This window comes from Pelmatolapia mariae, linkage group LG23 (assembly GCF_036321145.2).
Source record: "Pelmatolapia mariae isolate MD_Pm_ZW linkage group LG23, Pm_UMD_F_2, whole genome shotgun sequence".
NCBI classification, from domain to species: domain Eukaryota; kingdom Metazoa; phylum Chordata; class Actinopteri; order Cichliformes; family Cichlidae; genus Pelmatolapia; species Pelmatolapia mariae.
Window position 1 is genome coordinate 6,312,296 of NC_086246.1, and position 13,232 is coordinate 6,325,527.

Consider the following 13,232-nt stretch of genomic DNA (forward strand, 5'->3'; position numbering starts at 1 on the left):
ACCCTGCACAGGCCGCCACTCTGTCGCAGAGCTAACACTTACAGGCAGACAACCATTCACACCCATAGAATTATCAGTTAAACTCACACTCTGCACACAATGCTAACAACTAGGGCTGTTCGATATAACGATCTATATCGGATGACGATATAAAAACGTCTATCGTTTGCTTCGTGGTGTCGTAAAATAAACTGTTTACAGCAATATTTTTTCATGGTTTTGATGGTCACTGTAGTGGCTATATTAATTTGTTAAAGTTCTCTCTTTCTCTTATATTTAATATAACCACACTACGGACGGACAAGCGCCTGTTTTTACGTGTTGTCGTTAGCAACAGTGACGGTAAAACCATCGCCATCTGAAGTTGTTTTCATCCATGCACTTGTATCATTTGGTCCATGTGATGGCTCACATCGCCTGCTGGTTTCATGCTTTCACTTTTTAAATTGTAACTCCAAACACGTGTATGTGTTAGTCCCTGTAGGGAAATTACTCCTAATTAATTAATTAATTAGGAAGCAGTGGGCAGCCACCAATGCAGCGGGGAGCAGTGTGTAGGGACGGTACCTTGCTCAGGGGTACCTCAGGGTAGCCGTTCAGTGGAGTCGAACCCCCGACCTTCCGATCATGGGGCAACCACTCTACCTACTGAGCTATCCCTGTCCCCCCGCCTTTTTTTTTCTATAATGTGTAGCAATATTGTATATGTTTCAGTGTGCCTTAATACGTGTGATACAGATCAGCAGTGGTCGGGCCCTTTGGCCAAACTGCTGTCTTTAAAAGTTATGATCAAATCATTCCGATCCTGGTTTCCACCATTCACGCTCCAGCCTGTAAACACTTTTTGTGGCAGTTAATAATTTTAAGCTGCCACTCCTGCAGTTCACTTCAGCTGAGAGATCTTTTCAGACTGTCTTGCTGTGTCAGATCTCCCCTGAGACCTTCTCTGATATTCAGGCCAGGGGACTGTTACAAATATTTAAGTCTGCTTTGGATGATTGTTCTTTTGAGGAAGCCAGCCTCTTTTCATCTTTGTATGTTGACTTCAAATAGCACCAGAAATATGGCCTCAAATAGCAGAGTGTGTATCTGTCTGGTACAAAGTGAGCCAACAACTTTGTCCTTTAGTTTGGTAGGTTACATTTTAAGTAGTTTATTAATCTATTTCAGGAGTGGCCAACCTGCAGCTCCTGAGCCGCATGCAGCTCTTTGCCTGCTTTCATGCAGCTCTTTGCCTGCTTTCATGCAGCTCTTTGCCTGCTTTCATGCAGCTCTTTGCCTGCTTTCATGCAGCTCTTTGCCTGCTTTCATGCAGCTCTTACGTTTATATCAAAGTTTGTGTTTGTGTTTTTTTTAATCTGCGTGTTCAATACTGTATTTCCGTCAAATGCATATGTGCGTGAGATGAAAATACCGCAAAGTTTCCCAGTAGGGGCAAGTGACCCTGTGTTTTGTGTTTGATTTATACTTCTTGATTATTGTTAACGATTCAATTCAATTCAATTCAATTTTATTTATACAGCGCCAAATCACAACAAAAGTCGCCTCAAGGCGCTTTATATTGTACAGTAGATCGCACAATAATAAATACAGAGAAAAACCCAACAATCATATCATATGACCCCCTATGAGCAAGCACTTTGGCGACAGTGGGAAGGAAAAACTCCCTTTTAACAGGAAGAAACCTCCGGCAGAACCAGGCTCAGGGAGGGGCGGCCATCTGCTGCGACCGGTTGGGGTGAAAGAAGGAAAACAGGATGAAAGACATGCTGTGGACGAGAGACAGAGATTAATAACAGATATGATTCGATGCAGAGAGGTCTATTAACACATAGTGAGTGAGAAGGTGACTGGAAAGGAAAAACTCAATGCATCATGGGAATCCCCGGCAGCCTACGTCTATTGCAGCATAACTAAGGGAGGATTCAGGGTCACCTGGTCCAGCCCTAACTATATGCTTTAGCAAAAAGGAAAGTTTTAAGCCTAATCTTAAAAGTAGAGATAGTGTCTGTCTCCCGAATCCAAACTGGAAGCTGGTTCCACAGAAGAGGGGCCTGAAAACTGAAGGCTCTCCCTCCCATTCTACTTTTAAATACTCTAGGAACAGCAAGTAAGCCTGCAGAGCGAGAGCGAAGTGCTCTAATAGGGTGATATGGTACTACAAGGTCATTAAGATAAGATGGGGCCTGATTATTTAAGACCTTGTAAGTGAGGAGCAGGATTTTGAATTCAATTCTGGATTTAACAGGAAGCCAATGAAGGGAAGCCAATACAGGAGAAATATGCTCTCTCTTTCTAGTCCCTGTCAGTACTCTTGCTGCAGCATTTTGGATTAACTGAAGACTTTTCAGCGAGTTTTTAGGACATCCTGATAATAACGAATTACAGTAGTCCAGCCTGGAAGTAATGAAGGCATGAACTAGTTTTTCAGCGTCACTCTGAGACAGGATATTTCTAATTTTAGAGATGTTGCACAAATGGAAGAAAGCAGTCTTACATATTTGTTTAATATGTGCCTTGAAGGACATGTCCTGGTCAAAAATGACTCCAAGGTTCCTCACAGCATTACTGGAGGCCAAGGTAATGCCATCCAGAGTAAGGATCTGCTTAGATGCCATATTTCTAAGATTTTCAGGACCAAGTACAATAACCTCAGTTTTATCTGAATTAAGAAGCAGGAAGTTAGCGGCCATCCAGGTCTTTATGTCTTTAAGACATTCCTGCAGTTTAACTAATTGGTGTGTGTTACCTGGCTTCATGGACAGATAGAGCTGCGTGTCATCTGCATAGCAGTGAAAATTTATGCTATGTCTTCTAATGATGCTGCCTAGGGGAAGCATGTATAATGTAAATAGAATTGGTCCTAGCACTGAACCCTGTGGAACACCATAATTGACCTTAGTGGGTGAAGAGGACTCTCCATTTACTTGAACAAATTGGAGTCTATTAGATAGATATGATACAAACCACTGCAGTGCAGTACCTGTAATACCTACAGCATGTTCTAATCGCTCTAATAAGATATTATGGTCAACAGTATCGAACGCAGCACTAAGGTCTAGCAGGACAAGCACAGAGATGAGTCCACTGTCAGAGGCCATAAGAAGATCATTTGTAACCTTCACTAAAGCTGTTTCTGTGCTGTGATGAGCTCTGAAACCTGACTGAAACTCTTCAAATAAGCCATTCCTCTGCAGATGATCTGTTAGCTGTTTGACAACTACTCTTTCAAGGATTTTTGATATGAAAGGAAGGTTGGATATTGGCCTATAATTAGCTAAGACAGCTGGGTCTAGAGATGCTTTTTGAGTAAAGGTTTAACTACAGCCACCTTGAAGGCCTGTGGTACATAGCCGATTATTAGAGATAGATTGATCATATTTAAGATTGAAGAATTAATTAATGGCAGGACTTCTTTGAGCAGTTTTGTAGGAATGGGGTCTAAAAGACACGTTGATGGTTTAGAGGAAGTAATTATTGAAGTTAACTCAGAAAGATCAATTGGAGAAAAAGAGTCTAACTTAACATCAATGGTACTAAAAGTAGCTGTAGACGATATTACATCTGTGGGATGATTATTGGTAATTTTTTCTCTAATGATAAAAATTTTATTTCTGAAGAAGTTCATGAAGTCATTACTAGTTAACGTTAAAGGGATTGTTGGCTCAGTAGAGCTCTGACGAAGCTTGGAGTTTCTATTTCTGTGCTCTCCCCATGTTTCACGTTTGGTTACCCTTTTTTGGAATTTCCACTGCATCATCCACAGGGAGCAACTCGTGTCTAAATCATTGAATTTAGACAACGTCATGAAGCCCTTGATGGAAATCATCAACTCCATCCACACACATGCGCTTAACCGCAGGCAATTCAAGAATCTCATCGCTGAGCTGGACCCGGGGCTTCCAGGTGACCTGCTGCTGCACTGCACTGTGAGGTGGCTGTCATAAACCCAGGTACTCTCTCGCTTCTTTGAGCTTTTGGATGCCGTGAAACTGTTAATGGTAGAGAAGAACAAGGACTATCCTGAGCTCTCGGACCTCAAGTGGACTATGGATCTGGTCTTTTTGGTCGACATGCTGTGTCACTTGGACAGACTGAACCTGACCCTGCAGGGTAAGTTAAAAATGCTGCCTGACCTGGTGCAAAGTGTGTTTGCACTTGTCAACAAACGGTAGAGGTTATCAATACAGCTTGCTAACCATGCTTGCTAAGATTATGTCATGATGGTTACATCCATCCATCTTTCTCTGTTGCACACTTACTGTTTTGGGGATGCCATCTGACAGCGTTCAAGTTGGCATTACAGTAGTGGAAGAGAAATTCATGCTTGGAACTTTCAGCTCTCCCCTGTAGCAAATCCATGAGGTCATGACCATCTATCTCCCTGCAGAAAGAAAGTGAACATGAATTACAATGGTGGCTGAAACTGATCAAAGCCTCTGGATTACCTTAACACCCCACTGTTCATTAGAAAACATGTTTCCTCTGCTCACATCCAGGATTTCCCTGACTGTGAGCCCAGTGAATCACTCTCACTGCCTCTCCTTTCTTTAAATGTGACCTAGATTTCAGGCTGCACTTGTTTTGACTGACATAAGGAAGGAGCACAGTCTCACCGCTGAGCAGCCTCACCTGTCCTCTGGGACTGAAGCTCCACTCAGCTGCACCACAGTAGGAAACAGGTCCATGTTGCTGGTGGGCTCATCTATCTGTCTGCCACCAGGGATTTTACCGGGCCAACGTAAAATTCCAGGGACCCTGATTCCTCCCTCCCAATTCGTGGACTTCCCTGCTGCTCGGTAAAAAAAAAAAAAGAACAAGAAGTCATGAAAACAATTCTCATCCGGCTACCAGTTAAGCCTAAATTATAGTACTACACCAAATCCCCACTGAGCCGTCTCCACAGGTGGTACCGTCATTGTCTACATTTACTCTGCCGGTATGTCTGCAGTGCTCTGCCATCACGATTACAAATGAGCTGATCATGTTGAACTTGGAGCTCATAAATCTTAAACAACATTTGAAACACAAGAGAGCATAACGGCACAGTACCACCTATTTTACCAACATAAGCTAGACTTACACTACAGGCTATTGCGTTTTCCTTCATTAAGTTAAAATCCCAGTGGAAATCAATATATTGTGTTTACAGCACATACCAATCAAATGTATTACAGTTGTAGTGGTCTGCAGCACTGCAATGTGTAACTGCATTCCTGGGTAAGTGTTGAGAGCTATGCTGGCATAGCTTAATGTACCATACATTAAGCATTACCTCAGCATGTGTAGTGTGAAAACAGTGCTGGCTTAGTAACTAAAGACTAAAGATGCTCTCCCTCCATCTTTACGTTACCTTGATTGTATTTATTCTTTTAAAAAGCAGCTTAAGACTCATTTATTTAGATTGGCTTTTAATTAGATTTGTGCTGTATGTTTGATTATTAATGTATTTTATGTATTTCTGTTTTATATTACTGTGAAGCACTTTGTGGTTTTTATCCTGTGAAAAGTGCTATATAAATAAATTGATTTAATTTGATTTGAACTGGCTTCTTAAGACTCGCATCCTGCAGAGATAAAAGGGCAGGGCAGCGAGTGGCTGCCTTACAAAAAACTCACTGCTCTTTGAATCAAACCTGCTGAGCCCCAACAAAATCACTGACACGGGTCTGCTGCTGACTGCGTTAAAACAGACTAGTGAATGTGAATAAAATTAAGAGTAATATTGCTAACATTTTTTGATATGGAGCTTTCGTATGGGCAGAAATCTGTGCCATCAGAAACTGAATTTGAATAAGTTAAATTTGAATTTGAATTGCTCAGATTGAATCTGAATTGTAACTTGAATAAATGCTTTTGAAAACTGAATTTGAATTAGTCTAATTTGAAATTGAATTTATGGTTTGAAAATGATCATCACTAAATTGAAATTGAATTTTATATTTTGAAAATGAATTGATTTGCTTTGAAACTGCATTTTATCCTTTAAAAATTCAACTCTCGAATAATTTCAGTTTCACTCTCACCATTCAGTTTCAGTTCTACAATTCAGTTTCAGTTCTACAATTCAGTTTTTTGGAACTTACATCCGGTTCCGGTTCAAGAGTAAACGAGCGCAGATTAATAGAACTACGTTTTACCAGCGGACTGAAAGTGTTACTGACGGGAATCTACAGCATCTTGAGCTGAATTAAGACTTCAGAAGTCATTCGTCATGTCGAATGACCAGCGGATAAACTCTCAGGTTGGTAATAAATGTATTACATGTATAAGAACAAGCGTCATGTTAACAAATGATAGCCGTACGGTAACGTTTATGCTTATTGTAGCTGTTAGCTAAAAACGCTAATTTAGCCTAGTTTGCCCTGGATTTAGCTTTGACAAACAAATATGATCGACTGTTTCTAGTAGAATTCCAAAGTTGTCATCTTGTACCCTGTCAGAGCCCTGTATGCTTGCAGAGACCCCTACAGTAGGGAAACAGGCAAAACGGTGTCCAAACCTTTGTATTTGAGCTTTATTTATGTCTTACACAGCATCCCAACTCTTTAGCTAACTTAATAACTTTAGCTAAAGTGAATAGTTAGTCTAATTTATTAGTGCAGCATTACTGGATCACCTGTTTAAAGTGATATAATATGATATACAACTATCACTGTGTTTAACTACCATAATAATTCTTAGGGTACTGAGTGCATGCTTAATTAGGTTGTTTTTTTTAACATACTGCTCCATTGCTATGTTTGACAGGCTGAAGTTGTCGGGTCACCTCCTAAATCAACCATCTTTTACAGGTGTTTTGTGCCAGAAATGGAGTGTCCACTGAAGACTGAAGATACTGAATCTCTACGCCTTGCCATTGATCCCTCTTGTGCCTTCATCTAGACAAGAGATATTAACTTCACCACTCTCACATGCTCTGTACCTACATCACCTTCCCTGACAGTCGTAGTTTGGCTCATCTGAGGGTGAAATTATAAGAATGTGTTATTTTGCAAAGTGCTCTCTAGGGTTCCTAAATAAAATATGGCATTGAGGTCATTTCTTTTGAATTAATCCCTTCTTCTGAAATATAAGAACCTCTCCTGGTTTTAATGGCACTTTGGATTTCCTTACTTTCTGTTCCACTTCCAAACCCAAATAGATGCTGACACAGTAACATGGAAGAGGGAAAGAAGTTGGAAAGGACTACTATAAATAAACCTAATGCCTAACAATGAAAAATGTAAAATAAGAACAATAATAATAATAAAGATAAAAGATGAAGTAACAAGTTTTCAGTTTTTAGTTTATTCCAAATGATCATCCAGATGTCTGTGACGTAATGACAAACACCATAATGGAAGGCCTTAGTCATCACATGCTTAAACTCATCATATATTTTTGCATATCCTGAACAGGCAGTCAGACATGCTGTAACTGTGGGGTAGAAAACAGCATGAACACCATACGGCAGGGGTCTCAAACTCCAGTCCTCGAGGGCATGGAAAAGTTGCATGACACCGGCCCTCGAGGACTGGAGTTTGAGACCCCTGTCATACGGAATATGACAGGTGTGGTTGAACTGCATGAAGACTCTGAAGTTTCTCTTCTCTTCTGGCAGGACAGGAATGTGGCCTTGTCCTGTGAGCCACCGTAAGGATGTACTTAGACTGGACTGTCACCGGCCTCAGGCTCTTCACCTTTTCAAAGACAAAGCAGTCATTTAGATAAAATATTAGATATTGTTTACCTGTAAATGAACAAAGAGAATTTAGAAATGTAATTCTTGTCAAGAGTGAACAAGCACTGATAGTGTAATCTACAGCTGTGCCCAAACGTTTAGAGAATGAGAAGTGTTGTTTGTTTATTTACAAAGTTTGCTGTTTCAGTGACAGTTGTATATCATATTATATCACTTCAAACAGAGGTGATCCAGTAATGCTGCACTAATAAATTAGACTAACTATTCACTTTAGCTAAAGTTATTAAGTTAGCTAAAGAGTTGGGATGCTGTGTAAGACATAAATAAAGCTCAAATACAAAGGTTTGGACGCTGTTTTGCATGTTTCCCTACTGTAGGGGTCTCTGCAAGCATACAGGGCTCTGACAGGGTACAAGATGACAACTTTGGAATTCTACTAGAAACAGTCGATCATATTTGTTTGTCAAAGCGGAATTCAGGGCAAACTACGCTAAATTAGCGTTTTTAGCTAACAGCTACAATAAGCATAAAAGTTACCGTACGGCTATCATTTGTTAACATGACGCTTGTTCTTATACATGTAATACATTTATTACCAACCTGAGAGTTTATCCGCTGGTCATTCGACATGACGAATGACTTCTGAAGTCTTAATTGAGCTCAAGACGCTGTAGATTCCCGTCAGTAACACTTTCAGTCCGCTAGTAAAACGTAGTTCTATTAATCTGCGCTTGAACTGGAACCGGATGTAAGTTCCAAAAAACTGAATTTTGGAACTGAAATTGAATTGTAGAACTGAAACTGAATGGTGAGAAGTGAAACTGAAATTATTCGAGAGCTGAATTTTTAAAGGATAAAATGCAGTTTCAAAGCAAATCAATTCATTTTCAAAATATAAAATTCAATTTCAATTTAGTGATGATCATTTTCAAACCAATAAATTGAATTTCAAATTAGACTAATTCAAATTCAGTTTTCAAAAGCATTTATTCAAGTTACAATTCAAATTCAATCTGAGCAATTCAAATTCAAATTTAACTTATTCAAATTCAGTTTCTGATGGCACAGATTTCTGCCCATATTTTCGGCACATCCAACAGCAGAGCTTCATTGTCTCATAATTACTTGTGAATGTTCCTGAAGGAAACAGAACGAAGCAAAGCTCAGAGGCAATGATCTGAGTTCTGTGTGCTTCCTGCAGCTGTTTATTCCAGTGTACTGACTCTAAAAGCAACTCAATTTAAACCACTTAAATATTTCTTTGTTTCTCTGTTTGCTTGCAGGTCATTTTCTAAGGCAGCCAGTCTTTTAAATGTAAATGCTTATAACTGGTACATATTGTAATATATTGTAAAGCACCTTTAGTGCTCAGTAAGACTAGAAACACGTTGTACAAATGCTACTCGATTATATTCTGTTTACATAATCTACTTCAGGAGCTTCCTATAAAACTACTGAGGTGCAAATTTTTCGGTCTTTAGCTGTCACTGGGAAGAAAACATAATACTGTAGCAGTGAAATGACATATAAACACACTCGGCAAAGTTACCCCATCACCACCCTGGTTGTCAAGTCCAGAAACTCCACATCCTCCACATCCACAATGTGGCTGCCCCCTCCCCAAAACTGTGGGGAACTGCTTCAGCGCTACTTGCTACCATAGTCTCATTCGTTTCCTGATGTTTCTTCTAAATTAGCCTGGTTCCTGTGTCTGCTCAAACTAAAGCGTTAGTCATGCCTTACAAGGGGCCTTTTTCATTCATTAAATGACCAAACAAAAAACAAACTGGCTTCCCACAATGAGTCCACCTGTTTTGAAGCCTTGGTTTGTGTACTTATTAGATCAATAACCAGCTTTGTAAACGCAATGGAGAAAAAACTACAAACTACAACTCCTGACAGAACTCAACAAGCATCTCCACATCGGCAGCTCGCGCCGCTTGGCCCTCTGCTTCTGGGTCCAGCACTGTACACACTTGTAGGGAAAGCCCCACCGAGCCAGTGCAGCTCAGGAGAGCTCACCTTTCCTTGAAGGAATGGCAGAGAAAGAAGCTTAGGTTTTTGTCTTTGTTGAAGCCAAGTGACCTGCCTGGTGTGACCACCAGCAAAAGTGGGGATACTGGTGGATGGTTCAGAGACAAATGGACTGGACTTCTTTACGTTTCTTGACGACGTGTCATCCGAGAAGCTTCTTCAGTTCTAAGAACAACTGGTGGAGAGTCCCAGATTTCAAGCCCTATGGGAGTGTCCCCAAGGGGAATTTTATTGTGTTTGTCCTCCTGACTCTCCCTCGTTGGTGTCTGATCTTCTTTTCTGTGCATCTTTGCTGATTTGATGAAAGCCCAATTAGGATAACCACGTTTTAAGAGTCAAAGAGGATGTTCTCCTCTTTGACTCCCATCACCCTCTGGAACACAGACTTGGAGTAATCAGGAACCGACAACACCGGGCAGAAAATGTTCCCTCTGAGCCAGAAGGGAAAAAGAGGGAACACACACATGTAAAGGAGGCTCTTAAAACATGTGGATATCCTAATTTGGCTTTCATGAAGTCAGCAAAGACGCACAGAAAAGAAGGTCACCGGTCACAACTCCATGACCTCCACAGCAACAGCTCTGGCCCCATTCGAGTCAGCTCTGGGCTATCACCGCCCACTATTCCCAGCCATAGAAGGTGAGGTCTCTGTCCCTTCTGTGCACCATCACATGCATCTGTGGCAATGTTTGTGGAAATCTACTCAAATTGGCCTCCCATGGACTAAGTTGGAGAACAAAGGCCTGACCAATAACAAGAGTTATGGATGTCAGAGGGTCTCGTGGATTGGGAGGGCTAAAATAAAGATTTGCTTGTTTTCTTGAACTTCACTAACAGACACCCAAGCCTGTATCATTGCTTTCCCTGTTATCCTGTAATTATCTTATTAATAAAATACTGAAATTTTTAGTTTGCAGTCTGGCATGTGAGTCCAGTCTGCCTGAAAGGTTATGACAGCCATATTAATGAAAATGTATCATCAATACTCCTCTATAAAATGTAATAATATGACTCCAGCCTTTGGGTTAAATCTCTTATTGGTGTTATGGACATGGACAATTGAGAGGTTATACTGATGTTGCCACATTGAGGCATTTGTGATCCTGATTGGATGACAGGATACTTACATAGACTGAACCACCATTAATTTTTTTTTTCCAACAATATCTTTATTGCGTTTCAAAATTACATACAGAAATTGGAGTGCTTCCACAGCAAAGAGAACATCCAGGGCAGCTAAATTATTGTACAACAGTCACTCGCCCTCCCTGGCAAATCAAACACTTATAAGATGTTAGAGAGCAACAGTGAAGTGGAAGTACAAACTATATGACCCGTAAATAATAACTCAGTCAAACAAAGGAAGAGAAAAGAAAAAAAAAAAAAAAACCACAAACCCCCCCCCCAAAAAAAAAAAAATACATACAATAATAACAATAATTATAATAATAAGCTTCTCTATTTCCAAGGGTTGCTCAACACCAACTCGGTTACACTATTGTGCATGGTTCAAAGTTACAAACTCAAATGTATAAATCACACAGCATTAAAGATCAAGTATAAAAAACATTAATTTAGGAAACTGCAGAGGACCACCAACATTTACACCCCATCTGCCCCATCCACCATACTGCCAAGATCCATATTTCCCATATATTGCATAAAGGAACCCCAGATGTTTTGAAAAAGTGGTAGTTTCCCCTTGATAATGTAAGTGATTTTTTCCATAGGTAAAGTTGTGGACAATTCCTTAATCCAGTTAATGTATTTTGGTTTACTGGTCTTCCTCCATGAGAGTGCTATGACTCTTTTTGCCAGCAGTAAACATAGGTCCAGGGCGGTAATTACTTTTCTAGACATAAGATGTCCATCAGGATATAACCCTAAAATAAAAAGTTTAGGGTCAAGAGCTAATCGTGTACCCAAAATAGTATCCAGAGCTTGTTTAATCTCTTTCCAAAACCGTTGTACTTTATTGCATTCCCAGACACAGTGGAAAAACGTCCCTTTCTCCTCACCGCACCTGAAACACAAGTCTGGGGTATCACCATTATACTTATTAAGCTTTTCTGGAGTCACATACGTCCTCATTAGCCAATTATATTGCAATACTTTGAGACGAGTACTGGTAGTTTGTGTTTGTGCTTCAGCACATGCCTTCTCCCAGTCTTCGGAGGATAAGTCCTCCCGTAGATCTTCCCTCCAAGCATTAAGTTTTCCTAAAGAAGATTCAGGGGATCCCTCTACTAACATATTATATAATTTGGAGATTATTCCTTTTCCAAAGCAATCTCTTTTCATTTCTGTTTCCAGAGTGGAAAACGGAGGGATTGACAAACACTGATTTTGAGATGATCTAATAAAGTTTCTCACTTGTAGATATTTAAACCGATGTTTGCATGGGATATCATACTTGGAAATCAACTCCTCAAATGACATCAAAATCTCACCCTCTGATCCCGCGAGATCCCCTATTGTCTTTAAGCCTTTGTCAGCCCACTTCCTAAAACCAGGGTCTGCTCTGCCTGGAGGGAAAAATTGATTACCCCATATTGGACTAAGGCGTGCGAAGGAGGTGGGTTCACCCAGGTATTTTTTAACCTGATACCAGATCATAATCATATTTCTGACTATAGGATTTTTTGTCTGTTTTTTCAACATTTTGACTTTCGCTGAGTATAGGTACTGGGGAAGGGGAAGAGGCACTGAACTGTTTTCCATATTTGTCCAAGGCGGGAGGGATTTATCTGTAAAATAATACATCATAGTCCTCAATTGGGCTGCCCAATAGTACCAAAGTGGATTGGGACATTTGAGGCCTCCCCTGTCATACGGTAAGTACAAAAGTGATAAACGGAGCCTTGGTCGTCTATCATTCCACAAAAAGCGTACAAAAATTGTCTTCAGGTGTGAAAATAAGTTAGCAGGGGGTGACAATGGGATGTTCTGGAACAGGTACAAAAGTTTGGGCATTATGTTTAATTTGAGAACATTAATTCTCGCTATAAGTGACAAGGGCAAGGGCTTCCATCTATCTAGGGATGAGGTGATTGAGTCTACCATAGGGGTGTAGTTAACTCCAACAATATCTCTCAAACATGGCACTATCTTAATCCCCAGATAAGTAAAACAGTCTACCATTTTGAATTGGAAAGGATTTCCAGCACCCTCCCTCTCTCCTGAGTTAAGTATCATTAGTGAAGATTTTTCTTTGTTCACTTTATATCCTGATATCCGTCCGAATACGTGTAGTAGATCCAGCAAGGCTGGGATAGACTCCTTCAGCATTTTCAAGAAAAGAATAACATCATCTGCAAACAAGGCAATTCTGTGTTCCTGTTGGTTTACCGATAGACCAGTTATGCTCTTATGGGACCGCACTGCAATGGCAAACGGTTCAGTTGCTAAAATAAACAATAAAGGGGACAAAGGGCACCCTTGCCTACAGCCCCGTTTAATTTCAAACGGCTTAGATATAATTCCATTTGTCAGTATTTCAGCATATGGCTCATTA

General features: G+C 40.3%; 1 protein-coding gene across 4 annotated transcripts in view; it reads right to left on the bottom strand.

The window, feature by feature from the left end:
- sts (steroid sulfatase (microsomal), isozyme S) overlaps positions 1–13,232 on the bottom strand; it is a 55,845-nt gene that overhangs the window by 9,671 nt on the left and 32,942 nt on the right. For 3 of the 4 annotated variants that reach the window (XM_063466727.1, XM_063466725.1, XM_063466726.1), the window contains 2 exons: positions 4,633–4,792; positions 4,263–4,384 (listed from right to left, as the gene is read on the bottom strand). In XM_063466727.1, the coding sequence (XP_063322797.1) occupies positions 4,263–4,384; positions 4,633–4,792 (282 nt within the window). Of the gene's footprint in view, positions 1–3,460; positions 3,993–4,262; positions 4,385–4,632; positions 4,793–13,232 lie in introns of those variants that run through there. The other variant, XM_063466728.1, reaches the window with a different exon arrangement.